The sequence below is a fragment of the Colossoma macropomum genome, unplaced genomic scaffold, assembly GCF_904425465.1.
Source record: "Colossoma macropomum unplaced genomic scaffold, Colossoma_macropomum, whole genome shotgun sequence".
Taxonomy (NCBI): domain Eukaryota; kingdom Metazoa; phylum Chordata; class Actinopteri; order Characiformes; family Serrasalmidae; genus Colossoma; species Colossoma macropomum.
In genome coordinates this window covers 12,243,648-12,268,078 of record NW_023494810.1, presented here as the reverse complement: position 1 = coordinate 12,268,078, position 24,431 = coordinate 12,243,648, and the positions used below count along the sequence as shown (strand labels likewise).

At 37.9% G+C, this 24,431-nt stretch overlaps 1 protein-coding gene across 1 annotated transcript; it reads left to right on the top strand.

Moving 5' to 3' along the window:
- Window positions 1-795: 795 nt before the first annotated feature.
- On the top strand, window positions 796-23,805 carry si:ch1073-456m8.1 (leucine-rich repeat flightless-interacting protein 1). The gene is made up of 6 exons (XM_036559037.1): window positions 796-1,048; window positions 9,257-9,337; window positions 10,967-10,999; window positions 11,516-11,677; window positions 14,526-14,609; window positions 21,004-23,805. Exons 1-6 carry the CDS (start codon window positions 950-952, stop codon window positions 21,574-21,576), a joined length of 1,032 nt encoding a protein of 343 aa, XP_036414930.1. The 5' UTR covers window positions 796-949; the 3' UTR covers window positions 21,577-23,805.
- Window positions 23,806-24,431: the final 626 nt, after the last annotated feature.

The window sequence follows — 24,431 nt, the reverse complement described above, 5'->3', positions numbered from 1 at the left end:
AAGCTGCTAATAACCATATTGAGAACACAAATTAATAAACTGAAGCCACTAATTACTATATTGAAGCCACTAATCACTATATTGAAGCCACCTCTTACTATATTAAGGCCACATATTACTATATTGAAACCGCCAATTACTATATTGAGACCACTAATTACTGTTTTGAGGCCACTAATAATACATCTAATTATAATGAGGCCATAAATGAATATGATAAAGCCATTAGTTACTATATTGAAGCCATTTAATACTATATTGAGACCACTAATTTCTATATTGAGACCACTAATTGTATTGAGGCCACTTATTTCTATATTGAGGCCACAAATAAATATATGTAAGCCATTAATTACTATACTGAGGCCACTAATTTTTATAATGAGGCCACTAATTAATATACTGAAGCCACAAATTATTCCGTTGAAGCCACGAGTTGAGAGAAATTGAACTCGCCTCAATATATTAATTCGTGGCCACACCTTATTAAAAAATAACCACGACGTCACCTGTGGCTGAATGCAGTCCTGGCTGATGCAATGAAATCCTCACAGCAATGTTCCAACATCTAGTGTAAAGCCTTCCCATACGACTAGAGGCTGTTACTGCAGCACAAACTCACTATTAATACCCTTCATTTCACAAGAAACACTGTCTAAAAACTCGTATAATAGTGTATCTCGCGGGGAGGAGGGGAGGCAGGAGGGTTTGACTCTGAATGAGACGCAGCCCAGTCTTCGCGGAGCGCCTCCTCTCAGCAGTGTTATGATCCAGCGATGTCTGGGCTGTCCGATAAGCTCCTCCTGCCTCCGGGCTCAAGTTGAGCCTCTACCACCGCCTCCCTTTCTGCCAAATACGAATCACGAAACTGCTGGAAACGCTTTTTCTTCCTCGCGTCTTCTCCTTATCTGCTGAAGTCGTGGTGTGCGCAGTTATTCCCGTGTTCAGAATGCACTCGGGGACGGTGGAGAAAGCTGGTTCGCCCAGGAAACGGGTCCTCTCTCGGGGGATGAGCGAGGAAGAGTCCCTGCGACACATTATGAAAGAGGTTAGTTGAAAAGAGGAGATATGTTCGAGGTCCATGCTTGGTCATTTCTCGGAAGTCTCCGCTTTTCATCAGCGGGTGATAAACGCATTTTACACTGGCCGTGAAGCGGAATGTCTTTCTTTTGTGTGGGGATGTGATTGATGAAGATGGTGAGGACTTTGTTCCAAATGTTCCGTTCCACCTTAAATGGGGCAGCAGTTCCATTCTGACACCAGAAGCATCAGAATAGCCCAATAGTGTCTGGCTGCCTCATTTAAGGTGGAACTGGAAATTCGAATACACAATTTCAGCCGCTCATTCTCCCTGTTCGGTTCGGACTAAGAAAATACAGTCAGTTCGGTACTGTTATGTTCAAAAATACACTTCTGTCACCGTTTGTTATGAATGGAAACCGAGGCAAATCGTTACTCTTGCGTTTCCAGTATGTTAGCTAGCTAGCTAACCTAGCTACATAGGAATACCTTCGTATCTGGGACCTTGAGAGGATGATATTGATTAACTCTTTTTCAGATGAATTCCCAGAGATTTCCTGAGATTTACCTCAACACCACTCCCCACACAGCCTCTCCTTTAGGGGACAGAGTTACGTCGGCGTGATTAACTCGTGTTGCCACATATTTTCCAAGGAAATTTAACTATGCGTGTTCGAAGAACCGCTAGAGGGCGCACTGTTGCGTATACTACACCATAGTCTTTCACTGTGTGTGTGAAGTTTACATATATGTGTATATAATATGTATATAACTATATAATAATGTATTATAACTATGTTATGCTACACTATATTATACTGCACTACTGTGCTAATGAATTCACTGCTAATCTTGGGGTGGGATAACATGGTGGAAAAAAAAAACCCAAGGTAAGATTATATTATTATATTTATTATATAAAAATGTTTTGTAGCTATATAATAACGTATTTTAACTATATTATGCTGTACTATATTATACAGCACTACTGTGTAGCCTCCAGGGTAAGATGTGACCGCCTTTATTTTTTCTTCTCATCAAATGATGGGGCCTACTAACAAACTAATCTTGAATTCCTGTGATGATCAGTTGATACTCTTTTTTGTCAATATGAGAGCTGCACGTTTGGTTTTGATAGGGCACCTACACTCCTCCTCATAAAATGTGTTCCTTATGAACATCATTGGCATGTTAAGTGTATTATTTTGTTGTATTTTGTTTTTGTCAGATTATTAAAATAAAGAAAAGAGGCTCCAATTTAATTTCAAAATACAGCAGTGCTCTACTTTAATTAATAACAAAGTTTGCAAAGCACAGATGACAAATTGATGTGAAATTCGCCAGAGAGAGGGGGCATCTAGTCCCAAGAGTGGGAGAGCTGGCTGGATAAGACTTTCAGAAAAGATCAATTATGAATAGTTGTCATTATTAACCCCTTAACAAGCCATGGGCCTGTCGGCGGGCACACGTCTATAACCCAAGAATAGCTCCATTAGTTTGCATTGAAGTCGCTGTAGTTACTGAATAATAAGCCTTTGTATGTAATTAGCCTGGAATATTAAGGGGTTAATGGTTGTTCTTTAACAGAATAGAAAAAATGTCAGCCTGAATTGACCTGGTTGCTGTGCTATCTGCAGAAATGTAGTAACTGTTTATCCAGACTAAACATTCTCAGAGTAAAAGACTGTGGTTATGCGAGTGTGGATTAGCAGAGCTTAGTCTGTTAGTCTGTTATTACCTGATTTTAGAAGAGATGATCAGAGCACTGTATTTTAAATGTCTCATTACTGTGAGCTGTGCTAAATTTGATTTATCTGTTTATGTTGTTGTTTGTTTTGGTTTACTGGGGTTATAACTGGTTGGTGTGCAGTAGTGGTCTTGCATTCGTTTCTGTTGTCCACTTTGCCACGGGAACAATACGTCATTCTAGTTCTTGTCTGAGATCATATCCATGATCATTGTTCACATGACCACAGCCTGTGTACTCTTATGATAAAGCACCACTGACTCATAAGTGCTTGACTCAGCATTCAAAATGGCCACCATGTATTTTCAATGAGCTCTTTGAGGAAACTCAAGACTGGCTATTAAACGCTGTTGTATCTGCAGAGCTGACTCGTCTGGTTTTGCAAGTGCTTATGGCTCTGACACTCGACTGAGCTTAAAAATTAAACACAAAAAATGTTAAAAAGTCTCCAAAAATGAAGGACAAAATGAATGTTAAGGGTGGGTGAAACATCACGATGCTGGAAGACATTTTTATGATACACAATATGTATCACAACATGTAGTTTTTTTGAGATTTAGTTAGTTGGAACAGTTAAAAAGGTAGCATTAGTGTTACATTCATAAAATGCCATAAAAATGATGAGTACAATCATTTTTATTCAACATTTTGCTTGCTGCACTGAACTAGATCCAATTAAACAGGACTAATTTTACTTTCTTTGTAATGAAACTTGCAGTTTCAGTTTAGTACTTGGAGTTTAGTGCTCACTGAAGAAAATGTTCAGGCTACTGCAAAACAGTTTGACAGTTTTTAGAGGTTTAACAAGTCGTTGGGTGTAAAAGTACAAGCCTTCAGTAACACATGCAGCTTCAGCCAGGGATGCAAAACTTTATTATGTTTGTTAACTCACTTCATGGCCAGCCCCAAAGTTTTATTATACACTTCTATAACCAAACAGCTTAGCCAGTTTGCACTGAAGTCCCTGTAGTTGCTGAATAGTAAGCCTTAGTATGTAATAAGCCTGGGGTTTTAAGGGGTTAATCCTGGACCTGTCACACATTTTTCCAGTGTGTTTTCAGGCACCTAATAATCCTTATTGGATTTCGGCATTTATCGGATCACTTAAGTGGTCGAGTAAACATCACGCTCTGATTTCTTAGATCAGATTAAGTCCTAGAAATCTGATTAAAAAATCTGATTCAGAGGCTGGATTTGAGCTCCATTATGGGTTTTTCAGTGCATGTGAACCCTTACTCTGATTTCTTTCGTTTCTGTCAGTCTGCGCATGTGTGAACAGAGCGCTGTCCCGGAAACAGCAATCAGTGTTTAACGCAGCACCCACAAGACGCAACACAACACTTTTAGAGAGACACTGAAAGTTTCAGTTTCACGTTTACGCCACGTCTTATTCTGTTGAGTTTATTGGCTGGTTGCAAAGCAGAAATCCAGTTGTTGTCTGACGTCTAAAGACCTGGAGTTTCCCCATTATCTGAATAGTCCAGTGCATGTAAATGTGTTGAACGGATTACTGACAAAATCTGATTTTCTGGATTCTGATTTCCCAAGTGCATGTAAAGGCCCTCACTGTGGAAATCCAATGTATATGTGTTTACATAAGTACCTGCTAATGCTGGTGCAGATACGTAAACATAGATAAAAACTGGGACTACAACTACCTGGATCATATATAAATATAAGATACATATAGATATATATAATATGTATTTATATACACTGTCGGTAATAAGGGTAATATACAGTACCAAAAAAAGGTTCTATGACCTATGAGAACAATGTATGCCTTTAAAGTGCCCTTTGAGTGTTCAAAGTTCTATATACTATGCACAAGATTTAGAAAATTACTTTTTAAAAAGCGAATTATGTGGTCAGTAAGTGTTTATTTGCACAGAAAAGCACTAATATTACAATAAACAAAAATTACATGAATACAATAACTAGTAATTTAATTTATGCTGATGTGTTTGTTTAACCATTTCGAGGAAGCCCAGTATTATCTGTAATTATCATCCAGCTCCTGTTTTGGCTTTATCATGTTAAATTAGATGTGCAATTCAGTAAATTCATGTGATGTCTGGAGGCGTCCAGGAGAAATCTGGAATCCAGACCTGTGTTTCTCTAACTAGGCCACGAAAAACCCTTGTTACGTGTTTTTACAGGCAGTACCCACATGTTGCAACGAAACAGTTTTAAATAGTGTGCTCAGGTGGCTAAGACTTTTGCACAGTCCTGTATAACTACTCCCTTTACTAGCCTTAAGGAAAAGTTTTTAAGGATGTAGGGTTACATATATAGTAAAATGAGTAAAATGCAGATATTGCAGTGTAGTAACCCAGTGCCATTTAAATGTTCTTGCAGAGTTAAATGTATGTGTTGTCAAATATTGGTTTGAAGTATCAGTGGAGTCTGAATGTCTGTCTAATGGGGCTCATTCTTTAAGCAGTTATATACCGATACTGACTTCACTGTGTTTCACTAGTGTCAACAGGAAAAAATAGACTTGTTGCTTCCTTCCCTCAGCTTTTAGTCTGACAGTCAAACATGCACCTGCTTTTTAATGTGGCCAGATATTCTGCTCTGTAGCTACTTGAGGACAGGAGTGTGAACTGCAGAACTTGTGTGGAGAAAGTTCTCTCGGGTTTTTATCCAACTTTCTAAACACAGTTGGATATTTCAGTGGGGTTAGTAGTCACAGGGGAGAAGGAAATATTTTTTATATTAAATATTTCTTTAAAAGCACAGGTTATACACTTTCAGTGCATGCCACAGTTGTGTTTGTAAGGACAAGAGGAGTTATTTAAATTTATTTATTTGAATTTAGTGAACATTATTCTTGTGTCTTGTTTTGCAGAAGGAAAAAAACATCTTTTACGTTTGTCATGTTTTTGTAAAAATTTGACCCAAAAAATAATCAAAACACAAACTTATTGAAAAAGAATGTCAACTGAATGTAAATATAATTTGGTAATTAAATGTAACTTAGTAATTAACATTGTAATTTAATTTATATGGTTTAATGTTTAATGTAAATTAAGTGTATAACAATACAACAGCAATAACTCTGGTATTCTAAGGGGTAATTTATGCCTTAAATGAATTGTTTGACCAAAAATCTAATTCTGTGTAGGTCTATATAAGGTTCTATGGCAGAACGCGTTTCAGCGCTATATAGGCCTCTTTTTTTAAAGGTTCTTGACAGAACCATATACAAAAAATGTAGCCATGAACAAAAACATTTAACCCTCTGAAGAAACATGAAAGCATGCTGTTGTCAGGTTATATATGTAACCATTGCCTTTACTGAAGAACCATTGAAGAACCCCTTTTTAAGAGATTTTAAGAGACAGATTTTAGATATATGAGATATAGATGTGTAGACAGTATGTATAGATGTATAGACACTCCTCATAACTTAAGTGTGAAAGGGTGGAGCTGAACTGCTGTAGGCTGAATAGATATAATGTAGACGTGTTGCTTTTTGTTACACAGGCGCAGTGGATTCAGACCAGGCTGCTTTTGCCATTTAGTTTCCACATGTGGGCCGTACAGACTGGTGTGATTTGAAACATTAAAAATGTTTTCAGCAGACAGTTTCATTTCACAAAAAGTGAGGAAAATGTGTTTTTCCATGATATGGGCCCTTTAAATCATTTGGAAAGAAATAATGGTAACACTTTACTGTAGGGTGCTGGTCATAAGGCTTTATGACACCTACATAAGCTTGTCATGACAACTGACATAACCCTACATAAACGTTTATTAATGCTTATTTCAACAGGCGCATTTGCTACAAAATTTGCTAAAGTAGTCTTTATGACAGATGACGCCTATTAAAATAAGCAGGTTATGTCAGTTGTCGTGAAAAGCTTATGTAGGTGTCATGTGGCCTTATAAACAGCACCCTACAGTAAATTGTTACTGAAATAACTAGTAAGTGCTTTTAGTTATTGTTTTCCAGCACTTCTCTCTCTTTGTACTCCACAGTTTTTAGTGCCCATCCTACATGCTGTCATACTTATTCATTAACAGTAAGGACTTATTATACTGGTTTGTCACTGGATAGCCTGTTTCAACTGGTCCTCTAAGCCCTCACTCCACCTCCACCTGTGCGCTCCGGTTTATCTGTGTTGGAGAAACAGTGAAAGCTGAGGATTAGTGAAGCAAGTCAGCATTCAGACTCCACTTTCACTTTTGTATCCCACAGTCCTTTGAGACGAGATGGAACAACAGCAAAAGCTGTAGTGTTTACTGTTTAGAACAGCCGAACTGTTTTTTGCTTACAGTGGTAAATTATTGCTCATATTTAAACTTAAATAAATGATTATTACTTTTTATTGCTTGGTATTGACAGCACATGCAGGTTTACTATTTTCTGCAGACAAAGTCATTCACAGTGGTTTGATCCAAACCAGCAGTGAAGCTACATGAGTTTTTATATGTAATAATTCTACTAATAATCATAATCTTTATTTATAGAGCACTTTTCATGCCAGTGGCAGCTAAAAGTGTGATACAGATGGATGATAAAGCTTCAGCAATACAAGAAATTATGAGTACTAATTTAAAACCATATAAGAAAATAATACAGATCAAATTTAAAGGTAAATACCAAGAGATGCAGTGTTTTAATGAAGTGATAAATCTTAAACAAAAAATTCTTTCGGGGGCTATTTTGCCTTAAAACACTCTGCATGCTCCTCTCCACCATGAACATATTTTAAAAATACATTTTAGGCCACAGACTTTTGAAAAACAATGCCCCAGGCATCAGGCTAGTTAGCTAGTTAGCCATACTTTAAGGATAAAAATCATCATTTGCACTTTGCTGATGCCCAATATAAAAGTCCCCTGATATCTTGGATGAGTTATTAAGGGACAGTGTTTAACTGAAGTCAGCGGAGAGTTTTGTTCACTGAAAAGTGGAGGTGGATTCCAGTCCACCATAGCTGAGTTTTAGCGATTGAGTCAGGGGAGCTTTGCATTGCTGGCTTTACAGGAGATTATCTAGTCATGCAGCAGCATCAGTATTATGGAAAATCAGCAGAACACACATAAAACTGGAGGAAAGTTCCTGCAGATGTACGCCTGACAGGGAGCGGTGTCTCGTTTGTTGACATACTGCCCAGTCTTGCTTGACATAGTTAATGTTAGTGCCTGTTGTCTGTTAATGCCTGTTATCTCTTCTCTCATCTGGTAGTCCGAGAATGCAGCTGGACACTGATTACAGCAACAAAAAAAGAATGTAGATCTGAGAAAAAAAGAAGAATCACAGTTATTTGAGCTGATTGCATTTATTCAAGATGACTGGAATTGTTTTCCAATTTTTCCACAGTTCCATAGGAATTCTCACAATTATATGTTTATGTCACAACAGGCAGAATGTGTTTGGTTGAGGCAAATGCATATAAATAAAAGAAAACAGAAAACACATTTATTGACAAAAGTCACGAGTCTAATGAAAACTTTTGTTTTTATGTTTGTTTGACACCTTTAGAGGGCGGCGGTGAGTGACGCTTGTTTATTTGAAGTTTGTCAGTAACGCCTTTAGAGGGCGGCGGTGAGTGACGTTTGTTTATTTGATGTTTGTCAGTAACGCCTTTAGAGGGCGGCAGTGAGTGACGTTTGTTTATTTGATGTTTGTCAGTAACGCCTTTAGAGGGCGGCAGTGAGTGACGTTTGTTTATTTGATGTTTGTCAGTAACGCCTTTAGAGGGCGGCGGCGAGTGACGTTTGTTTATTTGATGTTTGTCAATATCGCCTTTAGAGGGCAGCGGCGAGTGACGTTTGTTTATTTGATGTTTGTCAATATCGCCTTTAGAGGGCGGCGAGTGACGTTTGTTTATTTGATGTTTGTCAATATCGCCTTTAGAGGGCGCCGGTGAATAACGTTTGTTTATTTGATGTTTGTTAATAACGTGTTAATAATGTGTTTGTCATTAGTTAGGAGCTATTATGTATACATATAAATCGTATTATGTAGTCTGTAGCAATTTCAACCCCTAATAGTACCTTTATAGCAGAACCAAGCAGGTCTGTCACAATTAGTACATGTATTATGCCTAATCGCAATTATTTAAGATGATCACAATTAATAATTTTCCACAGACCTTACATTTCTGCAACAAGCAGAATGTGAATTGGGAGCATCAGGTTGAGGCAAATAAATGCAAATAAAAGGAAGCCTTCATTAAGACATCATCTGGGGGAGTATAGTGTGGCCTACCTTTTCAAATACATGTGGCAGTGTTTTGCATTACAAGCCAGTCCTCAGGACTCACCAGCCTGTATTTCTGCTTTAACAAACTCTAGCACTGAAGCACATCTGTACCAGCTATTCAGTGTTTTTAAAGGCATGGATCAGGTGTGTTGGGAGCAAAAACATCTGGTGGGCGTTCAGGAGAACCACTGCAGACCTGCAACACTGCATTATAGTTTATTTTGTTACCATTATTGTTGATATGCTTTGTCTTTCTGTGTTGATTTTGCTAGGCTGAAGAGACAAACAAGCGGCTATCACGCAGCGACAGCAGATACGGATCACTCAAAAGAGGAGAAACAAGAGAAAGCCAGGTAAACAGTTTGATTATTTGATTAACATTAGTTAATCCAATAAACTGTTAGAGATATTAGTGTTGTGATGGTGGTAAAATCTTAATCATAGCCTTGCATCCACTGACACATTGGAGCTGTACTGGATTTTTCACATACTTTAGCCAAGTTAGGGCACACAGAGAAATCAGGGTATTTCTGGGTGCTAAATATGGCCCAACTAAAACCCAGAATCGAAATGAGGGCAGTGCCAGGAGGTGTGGTGGACTGGATATTGGAGGAAATTAGAACAAATCTAGCCTGAAATATCACAGAAATGCTTGTAGAGTAACAGAACGTAAAGTCAAGTGAAGTAGTGTTATCACATCATAACAGTAACCACACGTGGCGTCAATAAGAATAACAAGTAATCATGGTATCATAGTAATAAGTAGTTGTGGGCATTGTGTTTGTTACTGTGGGTTTGTAGAGTGTTTAATTTTGTGGATGGTTCATTTAGATGAATAGCTTGTTTTTAAGATTAATAGTTTAAGAAAAAAACTCTGTCTCTGAAAAGAAAAAGTCAAACCAGAAGAGGTGGATATATTCTGGTTTAATTGGCCAAAAAAAACAGGCCTGAACCTTCAATTATAGAAAATATATATTCTGGTCTAGTTGGCCAAAAAAAACAGGCCTGAACCTTCAATTATAGAAAATACATATTCTGGTCTAATTGGCCAAAAAAAACAGGCCTGAACCTTCAATTATAGAAAATATATTTCTGGTCTAGTGGCCAAAAAAACAGCCTGACCTTCATTATAGAAAATATATATTCTGGTCTAATTGGCCAAAAAAAACAGGCCTGAACCTTCAATTATGGAAAATAATTGATGGCATGCTTACTTACATTCTCAGTTACGTAATGAAACACATTTATATTTGATTTCTGTTCTATAAGGACAGTAGTCGAATATATGTTTGATGGCAGACATTCTATTTTATGGCTGCTGTGAAAAGGGGGAAGAAAAGAAACAGGAAAACAAGCTCCCTAATTTCCACAAGCTGCCAACAGTTTACCTTATAACAGAATGGAAAATCCAAACAGAGGAGCACAGAGCAGCACTGACTCGACAAAAGTTCAGCCCAGCTCTGAAATGACAGCGAGAGCACACCCAGCTGAATCATGGAGCAGGCATGTGTTCCAGTGGTTGAATCATGGATGTAAGGAAGGTAGATTAGTATGTAGGACCTGGAGAAACTAGCTGTGAAAAAATGCACTGCATGTCCAAAATTATTAACATCCTATTTAATTAGTAAGTTCCATGTTTGAGGTGCACCAATTGCACCACATTATATAATCTCCATAGAAAAGCATTGCAAATAGAATGGGACACTCTTGAGTAGCCATACATGAGCCTAAGGTCACCATAATCAATGACAAGCATGGGCTAGAGGGGTATAAAGCCCCCCAGCATTGGGCTGTATCCCCAAGTTCCAACATCTACTGTAAAGCCTTCCCAGAACAGTAGAGGCTGTTACTGCAGCAAAGGAAGACAAACTCACTATAAATACTCTTCATTGGAGTCTATAAACCATTGGACATAAAGTGTACATGTACATCTTTTATTGATGTTTTAACTGTACGGTTTGGTTTGTTTTTCTTTTCATTAGAGTGAAGATGAGCATGCAGAGCAACCAGAAATGGTATGATATTTAACATTTTGATTTATCCTGAATCATTTTTTAAATCATTGTTCAGCATGTTTTGCAAATGTTTATGAAAATTGGTCCTTTGTGAACAAAAATCCTTCATTAAAAGAAATTACATGTTGTAGATGGACTTCAACAAATCTGAGTGCAGACAGGAACCAAACCTGGGTTCTTCTAACTGTATTTTCCAACCAAATTTATAATAATTTGACCAAAAACATAGTATCATATAGTATTTGTACTGGGAGAAAAACACATTTACTGTCAAGATAAATAGTTAAAACAAAAATAAATGGTAAACAGATTCCTTGGGTGCCAAGACTTTTGCACAGTACTGAACCCACTTGGAGTATATGAAGCCCACCACCAAACATTCTCTGCCACAACTACTGACCGCTAAGTGTTGTTGAAATCCTTAATATTCCATTAACACAGGAGATCTTTGCAAAAGCCAGGAGTTTATTTACTACAGCGCATTTCGTTTTGTCTGTGTGTTGTTTTCTTGTTCAGATGGAGCTCCAGGCAAACTATGAAGACAGCTTACAGGAACTGCAGGCCCTTGAGCTGCGGCAGGAGGTGTTGTTATTCCAGGTGGACTGTCTCCAGGATGCCCTCCAGGGAGCTGAGGAGATGCTCGCTGAAACACAGAGAGAGGCACATGAAGTCACCATGGTACAAACAGCAGCTTCTTATAGCGCACTGATACTGAGGCTTAGTGAGAAGATCAGCTCCAGTCAGGAGGGGTTTAGACATCTAGAGTTATTATCATTTTGCTATGCATCAAATTAACTTTCAGTAATACTTTAAATGTGGTGATATGGTTACTTACATTCTCAGTTACGTAATGAAACACATTTATATTTGATTTCTGTTCTATAAGGACAGTCAGCGAATATATTTTTATCATTTGTTTTGATTACAAAAAACAAAAAACATGCCAGAAATGTAGAAGGTTGATTTTCTTCTCATAAAACTTTTCATCAGGTTTTTCAAATCATAAAATACCTCTTCTTCTACTTATAAACATAAATGTGGCCTAGGTTGAAGGTTTGGAGTCTGCACACAATTTCTCTATTTGTTTCAATGAGCTACAAGTGAGAAATAATTAATATAAAATTACCTTTAGCCCCTTATAAGCCTATTACACACATCTATAACCAAAGAATAGCTCCATTTGTTTGCCTTGAGGTCCCTGTAGTTACTGAGTAATAAGCCTTAGTGTGTAATAAGCCTGAGATTTTAAGGGGTTAATATAAAATTGCTTTTATTATCGCCAGAGAGAACTGCAGCTACTCATGCTGCCCTTATTTAGTCTATACAAGTAACATAAGCAGATATTTGGTGAAAAAAAAATCTGTGAAAAAAACAAAAAAGAAAGAAAGTGAAAAACATGAAAACCTGTTGGCTACTTCCAAAGCTCCAAAAAATACCTGCTAAAAATAAGTAAAACTCAGTAACTGTTCATGTAGATCAAGTTTCCTTGATTAGGAATCATGTGAAGAGTTGACTGTATAATAATAAAAAAGCTGGTGTGTTCTCTAGCTGCTCATATACATGCTAATAGCATTAGCATTATAGCTTCAGAGCTAGCTGACGTTAACACGGTGAACTCTGTATAGAGAGCAAAATGTTAATTCACACAGATGTCTGGTTACTCAGAATCTTGTGTAAAGTCAGGCAAAATATATATTTGCTCTTAAAAATAAGAGAAAAAGTACTCCTCTCTAGCTGCTAGCATATGTGCTAATGACGCTAGCATTATAGCCTCTGAGCTGGCTAACATTACATTGGCAAATAAACTTTACAAGTGATAATTCCAAAAAACAGTGACTCAACATGTCAAAATATTATTTCATTTTACATTCTGGTGCGCTTATCGGTCATGTACTAGTGCGTGGTGACCATATCTTCACCTTGAACAGTTAAAATAGCTAAATAAAGCTGAAGTCAAACTTGGGTCTTCGTTATTATAAAATCCATGATGTGTTTCAATGAATGTGCTCTGCTTCCTTTCATTATTTGTTAGCCTTATATTGGTAGCTTTGGAACGATACATTTAATAAAGCAATAAGCCACGAGAGGCCATGTGTTACTGTGATTTTATCACGGGAAGGGTGTTCCTAAAACTCCCATCCTGTGATAAAATTGCAGTAACACACGGCCTCAGGTGGCTTATTGCTTTTAAAAAATGGCGGCCAACAGAAAATATGATAAAAAACGCAATTGTTCAGAAAATAATTTAAGTTATTATTAATAACATTCGACATAAACTAGTATTCCACCAAGAAATGTAGTTCGTTTAGACTATGGTATCATTACTAAGCAACCATGGACCACTGAAGTAGAATGAAGTAGAATGTTGGTTGTCGAATAGATCGCTGTATATTGGCGTCATTTCATGAACTTGTTAACTTTTTGTTGTATAACATTGAACATATGATAACACAGCACTGTTTAATGCAAACCAGCAGCGCTCCTCTTCTTGTGCTGGGACTGAATCTCAAATGGCTCCCTGCTCCCTACATAGTGCACTATGTAGGAATTTAAATACTGGATCCTGCAGCCCAACAGTGCAAAATACAGCTAAGAAACAGTGATTTGGGACTCAATTCATACTCAATAAATGATGCACTATTTGGCTGCAGAGGCTAGATTTTCTAAACTTTCATAGTTAGCACACTATTTAGGGAGGACAGAGCCATTTAGGATTCAGCCTGGGTTGAGTCTGGGTTGAAACTTCTGACTGAAACATGGACGTTTGAAACATGTAATCCATTCAAGTGGCACTTTATATACTTTTATACTGCCGTTTAACAGTTAATCATACCGTAAGTACTTTAATTCATGCCTGTGATATTAATTATGAGCTGTTTAGGCTGTTGGCTATCTTTTAGCCTGTTAGCTAACTGACCAGCCTAGTTCTAATTAAGAACTTAAGTTACAACCCGCAAAAAACTGGTTCTTACTTCATCAATTTACTCGGTGGTCCATGTGAGCAGCTTGAGAGTCAAAGATTATTCCATTAACAGCACAAGGGTTTTTGTCGTGCTGTGGCGCAGTGATACAGAGTTCAGTTGTTGTGAGGTGGTCATAGATGTGCGTATATTGTGGAACGTGGCTCAGCCAATCAGATTTTAGGGCCAGAACTATCTGTTTTATAATGGGTGGTTAATGGTTTATAGCACCACCTGCTACTTCTTGATGTGCTATAACAACAAAGGTGACCAGTCAGTCTGTTGGTCATTTGGTGACTTAGTAAGAAACACTGACTCTCACAGGTGCTTCACTTTATAGAGAACAAAGTTCAGTTTTATTTTGTGCTCTATTTTTTTTTAGCTAGCATTGTTGCTGAATATTGAGCAAGCGAAATGAGTTTATATGTATATTAAAGGCTTGAATAAATGGAAACAGACCATGGATAACATGCACACTGCGTTGCGTGTACACTGTGGCAGATAAGTCTTATTCGTGTGTAAATATACTGGCTCTGTCTCTGTTTCTCTCTTTCTCTGATCTGCAGGAGCTGGAGCGAGAGAGGGAGCGGAGGAAGAAGCTGGAGGACACGGTTGCGTTGCTAACGCAGGAGGTGGAGCGTTTAACAGAGGTGAGAAAAGGCCGAGCTTACATAATCACACGGGGGGGAAGCCTCCCACTCATGGCCTTGTAGCGGAGGCTGGTTTGCTTACATAACACTTTTGAAGGGGGATAAAAAGGGGGATTTTTTTTGCTTACCTTTTTCACAAAATGAGATGTCTAAGCTGGCAGAGTTTCTGTCCAAGTTTCTGCCATGTTGTGTTTGTGTTAGGACAGTGATCAATCTGGCTTAATTCTGATTTAGTCACAAAAGCAGGGCTGAACGATTTGAGCAAAATATCTAATCACGATTTTTCTGATCGATATTGTAAGTTCGATTTTAATTGCAGTTATTTTCTAGGCCAGTTTTTTGTTTAAGATGACCAGCACATCCATTTTTTCTGGCTTGAGGCTTGAACGTTGTTTGTAGTGCTCCAGACTCCCAGTCAGTTATGGTTGTGTTGTCAGGTTCACAGCACATAAGCGTTTGTTTGCTTCTGATTGGTCCAACTCATCTACCGGTGGTTCTCAAGCTTCGTGTTATGAGGTTACATTTCCCCACTTAAAACTTGTCAACACAACATTGTTAATAATTTCGGCTGCACAAAAATTTCAGCTCTTACAATTAAAAAATAGCACTCTTTCAAATCACATATTCAGTATAAAAATGATGAATTTTTCTGGTTGTAAGTTGGCATATGATTGCAATATGGCAATTCATTAAGCAAATGATTGTCTGCAGTGATGCACCAAAATGAAAATTCTTGGCCGAACCGAAACAAAATTGGCCAAAAACTGAAAACCGACAAAAGCTGATGATAGATAAAAATACAAAATACATAAAAAATATAAAATAAACTGATTAAAGTGATTACAGTGTGTAGGCTGCGGTATGTGCCATGCAATCCAGTATCCTTGACAACAGGAATGATTGGTCATTCATGATTGGTCAAGAAAGCTTCTAACATGTAACCACTTCACCATTTAAGGTGGAAGGGAAAATCCAAATAGCTCACGAACAGGAAACCAACTCAAACCAATTCGGCCTCTCTTTTTTTGACAGCTCAAATGCAGGAGAGTGTTGCTAAAAAATGTTTTTTTATCATTATTTCTTCTTTTTATTACCATTAAATTTATTTGTGAAGTCTTAAATTTGGCTCTGATCTTGTTATGACTCCTTTTCTCTTTCCACTAAAAATCAAAAGTAGCCTTTTGCTTCAGAAATGTGTGCATCCCTAATTTTCTGATTATGTTATGAGGACACAGTGTGCTGAGCACATCCTGTGTAGATGCGTGAAGGAAACAGAATGGTGGAAAAGCACAATCACATTCGAAAATTGTCCTGTAGTCTTATGTAAGCATACTTGTAAGCATAATGCACCCAATACAGTGCAGTATCAGAAGGTAATATCTAGCAGAAGATAGAAGGTAAAACCACTGGTTGTTCACTGCCCTGACTCCTTGCTGATTTTTTTAGATTTTTTTCTTGTTTGTTTAAGGGAAGACTAATAAGTAATAACAGTCATTGAGTGCTCTCTTAAACTTCTTGTCTGTTTAACAGCACAGAGTAAATGTAATGGCTTTAGTCAACTATTATTGTCGTTATCATGACATCAGATGGAGGAATTTAGTAAACATTCAAAGACTCCAGCTGATAAACAACATGACAGTGAATCAGCAGCTCAGAGATTCAGGATAGAGAAATACATGTCAACAAAAGCCAGTAAGCCGAGCTGAACTTCTCTAAAAGGTTGGGCTGACAGTGAACTGTGAGGTACAATAGTGACTTTGTAACATGACACAAGTTCCTGTTTTATGTGTTAAACACAGACATCAGTTAAAAGTGTGAAGTTAAGCCTCATCGTGTAAAATGATGCCTTGTGCAAGTTTTGTTTTACACTGAAAGTGATAGTTTGGCAAAAAAAGGCCCTGAAACTCACACACAGTCTATCAACCAAGACATGTTTGTTGTCAGTTAGTATCACTGCTACTGAGAGCTGATTGATTAACATTACTGCTACTGAGTGCTGATTGATTAACATTACTGCTACTGAGTGCTGATTGATTAACATTACTGCTACTGAGAGCTGATTGATCAACATTACTGCTACTGAGAGCTGATTGATCAACATTACTGCTACTGAATGCTGATTGATTAACATTACTGCTACTGAGAGCTGATTGATCAACATTACTGCTACTGAATGCTGATTGATTAACATTACTGCTACTGAGAGCTGATTGATCAACATTACTGCTACTGAGAGCTGATTGATCAACATTACTGCTACTGAATGCTGATTGATTAACATTACTGCTACTGAGAGCTGATTGATCAACATTACTGCTACTGAGAGCTGATTGATCAACATTACTGCTACTGAATGCTGATTGATTAACATTACTGCTACTGAGTGCTGATTGATTAACATTACTGCTACTGAGAGCTGATTGATTAACATTACTGCTACTGAATGCTGATTGATTAACATTACTGCTACTGAGAGCTGATTGATTAACATTACTGCTACTGAGAGCTGATTGATCAACATTACTGCTACTGAATGCTGATTGATTAACATTACTGCTACTGAGAGCTGACTGGTTAACATTACTGCTACTGAATGCTGATTGATTAACATTACTGCTACTGAGTGCTGATTGATTAACATTACTGCTACTGAGAGCTGATTGATTAACATTACTGCTACTGAGAGCTGATTGATCAACATTACTGCTACTGAATGCTGATTGATTAACATTACTGCTACTGAGAGCTGATTGATCAACATTACTGCTACTGAATGCTGATTGATTAACATTACTGCTACTGAGAGCTGATTGATCAACATTACTGCTACTGAGAGCTGATTGATCAACATTACTGCTACTGAATGCTGATTGATTAACATTACTGCTACTGAGAGCTGATTGATTAACATTACTGCTACTGAATGCTGATTGATTAACATTACTGCTACTGAGTGCTGATTGATTAACATTACTGCTACTGAATGCTGATTGATTAACATTACTGCTACTGAGTGCTGATTGATTAACATTACTGCTACTGAATGCTGATTGATTAACATTACTGCTACTGAGTGCTGATTGATTAACATTACTGCTACTGAGTGCTGATTGATTAACATTACTGCTACTGAGTGCTGATTGATTAACATTACTGCTACTGAGTGCTGATTGATTAACATTACTGCTACTGAGTGCTGATTGATTAACATTACTGCTACTGAGAGCTGATTGATCAACATTACTGCTACTGAGAGCTGATTGATCAACATTACTGCTACTGAATGCTGATTGATTAACATTACTGCTACTGAGAGCTGATTGATCAACATTACTGCTACTGAATGCTGATTGATTAACATTACTGCTACTGAGTGCTGATTGATTAACATTACTGCTACTGAATGCTGATTGATTAACATTACTGCTACTGAGTGCTGATTGATTAACATTACTGCTACTGAGAGCTGATTGATCAACATTACTGCTACTGAATGCTGATTGATTAACATTACTGCTACTGAATGCTGATTGATTAACATTACTGCTACTGAGTGCTGATTGATTAACATTACTGCTACTGAATGCTGATTGATTAACATTACTGCTACTGAATGCTGATTGATTAACATTACTGCTACTGAGAGCTGATTGATCAACATTACTGCTACTGAGAGCTGATTGATCAACATTACTGCTACTGAATGCTGATTGATTAACATTACTGCTACTGAGTGCTGATTGATTAACATTACTGCTACTGAATGCTGATTGATTAACATTACTGCTACTGAGAGCTGATTGATTAACATTACTGCTACTGAATGCTGATTGATTAACATTACTGCTACTGAGAGCTGATTGATTAACATTACTGCTACTGAGAGCTGATTGATTAACATTACTGCTACTCAGAGCTGATTGATTAACATTACTGCTACTGAGAGCTGATTGATCAACATTACTGCTACTGAGAGCTGATTGATCAACATTACTGCTACTGAATGCTGATTGATTAACATTACTGCTACTGAGAGCTGATTGATCAACATTACTGCTACTGAGAGCTGATTGATTAACATTACTGCTACTCAGAGCTGATTGATTAACATTACTGCTACTGAGAGCTGATTGATTAACATTACTGCTACTGAGAGCTGATTGATTAACATTACTGCTACTGAGTACTGATTGATTAACATTACTGCTACTGAGAGCTGATTGATTAACATCACTGCTACTGAGTACTGATTGATTAACATTACTGCTACTCAGGGCTGATTGATTAACATTACTGCTACTGAGTACTGATTGATTAACATTACTGCTACTGAGAGCTGATTGATTAACATCACTGCTACTGATTGCTGCTTGATTAACGTTACTGCTACTGAGTGCTGATTGATTAACATGACTGCTACTGAGAGCTGATTGATTAACGTTACTGCTATTGAGGGCTGATTGGTTTACATTACTGCTACTGAATGCTGATTGGTTAACATTACTGCTACTGAGAGCTGATTGATCAACATTACTGCTACTGAGAGCTGATTGATTAACATTACTGCTACTGAGTGCTGATTGGTTAGCATTACTGCTACTGAGTGCTGATTGATTAACATTACTGCTACTGAGTGCTGATTGGTTAGCATTACTGCTACTGAGAGCTGATTGATTAACATTACTGCTACTGAGAGCTGATTGATTAACATTACTGCTACTGAGTGCTGATTGGTTAGCATTACTGCTACTGAGTGCTGATTGATTAACATTACTGCTACTGAGTGCTGATTGGTTAGCATTACTGCGACTGAGAGCTGATTGATTAACATGACTGCTACTGAGTGCTGATTGGTTAGCATTACTGCTACTGAGAGCTGATTGATTAACATTACTGCTACTGAGTGCTGATTGGTTAGCATTACTGCTACTGAGAGCTGATTGATTAACATTACTGCTACTGAGTGCTGATTGATTAACATTACTGCTACTGAGTGCTGATTGGTTAGCATTACTGCTACTGAGTGCTGATTGATTAACATTACTGCTACTGAGTGCTGATTGGTTAGCATTACTGCTACTGAGAGCTGATTGATTAACATTACTGCTACTGAGTGCTGATTGGTTAGCATTACTGCTACTGAGAGCTGATTGGCAAGCTTGTCAGTTCTTTGGTTGAGTAAAGCGGTTTGTGCTCAATATTTTTATGCACATGAATGTACATAAAACACTATTAGAAAGTATTTAAACTTGATCTCAAAAGCGCTCAAAAATATAACAGCAGTGTTGAAATATTTCATGCAGTTATGTGTTTAGAACATTTGTGCATTTTTCTTTATATAAACAAGCAATTACAAACTCAGATTTTGTGCGCAAGCTCCATTGGAGCACATTCATTTTGGACTCGCTCGAGAGCGCCCTCTAGTGCCTGTCAAAACTGGAGGACATTATTAAGTGACAGTTCTCACAGAGAACTTGTAGAGAGGAGAGTTACCACTCTGTAATGTCTTCCGGGTTTCTCAAACGCTAGAGGGCGCTCTCAAGTTGGTCCAAAATGAATGCGTTAATATGGAGCATTTGAGCAGAATCATAGTTTATAACTGCTTAAACATTTTTAATATAAAATAATACAATCATTTCCTGAACACAGAACAGCATAGAACGTTTTAACACTGCTGTTATATTTTTAGGGAGCTTTTGAACTTGAGTTATAGGACTTTAAAACAACAAAAGAGTGCAAACAGCCAATGAGCTGCTCTGCTTACCAGCCAATCATCACTCAGTAGCAGTAATGCTAACCAGTCATCACTCGGTAGCAGTAAGTGTTAGAGTCCTGCTGCCCAAAACCTGTTTGCTGTAGAAAAAAAGGAAACATACAGCTAAGTTTTCTTTGCTTTTTTAGTGCAATACATCCTTCTACATTCTAAAATTAAAGGAAAGTTCTGGGTTAGTAATTAGAAACTGTTTTACCTTTTCGTTTTTAGCCGTTTAGTTCCATTCACCTCCATTCAGTGAGGACTTGCTCCTGGACGCCCTCTGGCGTTTTGCAGTCATGTTTTTAATATAACAAGGGAAATAGGAAGTGGCCAGGCTCCTCATAAACCGGCTCTCCTCACTACGTATTCTCTGTTTCTGCATTTTTTTTAACTTAGCGTAAGACTTTCATAACTATATACCAAACCACCAAGTCACATCTTAGCACATTTGAACAAGCACTAATATTTAGGGATGCATGATGATGTTGGAATCATCGGCAGATAATTGCTTTTAAAAAATTACATTGTATTGATGATTATATCTGACTGATGTTTGATGACGTATTTGTTGTACATTGATGCATCGGTATATCCCTAGTAATGTATTTCATTATCATCTATTTTGTTTCTTATCAACAGGAGAAAAACTCAGTTCCCCCTGACCCGGCGAAAAGCACAGCGCAAGAGGAGAAAGACGCTGTTGGAGCTGCCGAAGAAGATGGAGATGCCCTTAAAGAACTGCCTGTTAGCTCAGATGGAGTCTTGCAGTCGTCAGACTCAGCAGGTGGACCTGCTGGATCTTCTGGTCTACCTCTTCAAGAACAGAAAATCATGGGACTTCTGGCCTCCTTTTTCAAGAACAGAAAACTTGACCCCAGCTCTTTAAAACAAGCTGGTCCCAATTGGTTCCAGGGTTCTTCCGAAGGGACTTCAGTGGACCAGGAAAGGAAGGAGGCTGGGAGAGAGTCTGATGCGGATCATGGCTCAGTGCTGGAGGGGGAAGGTAGCCAAAAAGCTCCAGATGGTGAAGATAATGATGAGAGTAGTGGCTATGAAGATGCCCCATCAGAGTTCTCACCTGCTTCTACTCCAGATAGGCATCTGGAGGCAGGCCTGTTGGAAAATGAAGGAGTTAATGAAGAAGGTGAACTGAGGAACAGCAGTGATCCCAGGATCCCAAAAGACCCATCAGAGTCCTGCGTTCTGTCTTAAAGAGCTCTTTCTTTTATGATGCATTAGACACTTATCAGAGACCAGTTCACATATCCTCTAAATGCCTGTTTTTCAAGAAGCTGCACTCTTAAAAATGAATGTGCCAAAAAGGGTTCTTTAGAGTGATGCCACAGGAGAACCACTTTTGGTTCTCTAAACTGCTTTTCAGTGGATGGATCTTTAAAAAGTGAGACATAAGAGTGTAAAGAACCTCCACATAATATAAGGGTTGTAGGCTTAAATGAAAGATTCCTCCCAGAACAGTACATTCAAGCCAAGAACCACATAGGAACCTTTATTTTTAAGAGTGTAGGGCATGTTTTATACATTTAGCATTACTGAATCTACATTTGCACAAATGATACTCAAGTGAAATCAGTTGTTTGTGGTGGAAATTTGTTTCTGGCTTAAATCGTTTCGGTCTGCTTTAGTGATACACTGGTCCTGTTTTTCTGCCTTGACAGCAAATGTGACTGTCGTCCAGTTTCTTGATGCAATCCCAGCAGTGCTTTGTGTTTTCTCAGGAAAGATGTAGACTGTAATCTGCTGTTGGCCTGAGTGAAGTCTTGATGTAGTCAGGCAAGAAAGTACCTTCTCCCTGCTTGGAACGTGCACTGTGGTTAGGTTTATATCTCAAGCTGTCTCAGTGGAATCTGAGTAGATGTTTATCTGTAGTGTTTTGAGAACATCTTAGACTTACTCCGCATGATCACTTTACAATGTGTATTTCCATCGTTAAGAGCTGTTTTCTAGCTGTTTTTTGTAATGATTACAAAAGCCTTTAATTCTAAAATTAGTCCAAAAATAGCTTGGTAAAAATTAGCAATATAGTGCTGTGTTGCTTTACAGTAAGACTACTCTTAAGGGTTCATGAATTATTTAAAGCTCTACTATGTAAGTTTTGGGGATTTGGAGACCTCTCTGGTTGAAATGTGTAACTGCGCACAACGTGTGGAAAAACATTTTGTAGTGTGGGTTGTTTCAGTCCCATTCCCTGAGTCTATGAATCTTGGTGAAGGACACATCTTACATAGTGCGGCTTTAAAAGGAGTTTATTAACAGCTATTAATTAGATCATAAACACCTTAAAAATGAAAAAGGCAACAGTGAGCTGTTCTGTCTGATTTCAATATGAATGTGACAAAGTGCACAAGTTGATCTGAGGTTTAACAGTATAGATGAATATGGGCTCATTACTTCAGAAGCAACAACTCACTGTTGCCCTTTTTGTTTAATTGTCAGAACTGCTGTGTTGTATCAGTTGCTTTCAATTGTACTCGTGGTTTTAAGGTGTTTGCTTCATAAGTAATAACTGTTAATCATCTATAAACCTTTCATAAATCTATTATAAGGGTACTCTTTCTGTAAAGTGGTACTGTTGTGTTGACTGTTGTATGGCACTTTTAGATTTGGGACCAAAAATGTGATTTTAAGCGAGATAAATGGCTAACGTTTCAACAAGAACACAACTTGTTGGGTTCCCGAGTGGTAGAACCTGTCTAAGCATTAGCCTTATTTTTGGGAGTTCACAAGTTTGAACCTCGGTGATGCCACAGCCCAAGAAACCGTAATTGTCCCCTCTCTGTCTGGGAGGGTGATGGCCATCCTTCTCCCAGCATCAGCATGATGCTAGTGGCTACCTTTGCCCTAGAAAATACCTGGACACTCGATTACTTGATTTTTACTGAAGTCAGTGGACAGGCAGCTGTGCTAAAATTCTCAGTTATCCTGTTGCAGCGCTGCTTAGTGTCTGAAAATGTGACCAACAGTGCAAAAATTGTCCCTTCATTAGGGGTAATCTGATCTAATTAATCTGATCTGATCTGTTGAGTGGTGAGGTTTGTGCTTTCTAGGACTTTATTGGCTACTAAAATCACAAAAGCCTTTCAAATTATATTCAGAAAAAAATGTGGTATGACATGCTTTACATCTAACACTTTGTGTCCTTGTTTTGCCCAGGAATGGAATTAATTTTTTAATTAAAAACCTGGATGGTGGCAACCCTATGTGGCTCTCTGATGGAACAAAATTTGCCGGTTAGTGATCGCCTCCAAGCGTGTTGAGCTGTACAGGGGTGTGACTTGAAAAGATGCCTCTGAGAAAGCATACACTAGCCATACCCATGGCTTGTAGCTTGGTAGCACTGTGTGATAAGGGGAAGGTGGAATTAGCAATGACTATTTTGACTACATACAGGGAGAGAAAACTGGGTAAAACTACCCCAAAATACGTTAGCTGTTTTCTTAGATTGCCTTTTATTCATTATTCATTACTTGCATACTTATAATGTTTACTTGCATACGTTACTACATAAAGCTGACTATTATTTATCGTAGATCAATAAATCACAGGGAATTACATATGAGAAGCGTTTGGGCTGGATATGATGTTAAATAGATGATTATTATTCAAAATGTAATTTAGTAATGGACTATTGAACACAATAGAATAGAACAGCAAATCCTTTGTCTGAGAATCAACACCTTCCAAATTTGAAATGACTTATTATCCGCTGTGTCCTTCAGAGCCGTGTTTGCTCTTGGTGTCAACATTTGCTGTATTTGCTCTGCTGATCTGGGAGAGGCCTTGAGCTGTCTTTACATTGCAGGCCAATGTCGTCTGTGTTTGTCCTCATTGTTTAATCACTCAGATAGCTGAGTTAAAAATACATCACCTTTTAGCTGTAGATCTGTACCTTTAAAATAATAGCTGTTTATGTAATGAAACTGAATGGCTTGTACTAATGCTGCATTCGACTTTACTGGGAAATGGGAATTCGGAGCTCGGAATTACGCCAATTTCTGTGTGTTTGAGTATTTTAGGCAACAAGCTGTCCAGCTAATGTTAGTGATATT

Coding starts and splice junctions, on each gene's coding strand:
- si:ch1073-456m8.1 (XM_036559037.1), top strand. CDS start 950: ATGCACTCGGGGACGGTGGAGAAAGCTGGTTCGCCCAGGAAACGGGTC. Junction 1,049..9,256: donor TGCGACACATTATGAAAGAG/GTTAGTTGAAAA, acceptor TGATTTTGCTAG/GCTGAAGAGACAAACAAGCG. Junction 14,610..21,003: donor AGGTGGAGCGTTTAACAGAG/GTGAGAAAAGGC, acceptor TCTTATCAACAG/GAGAAAAACTCAGTTCCCCC.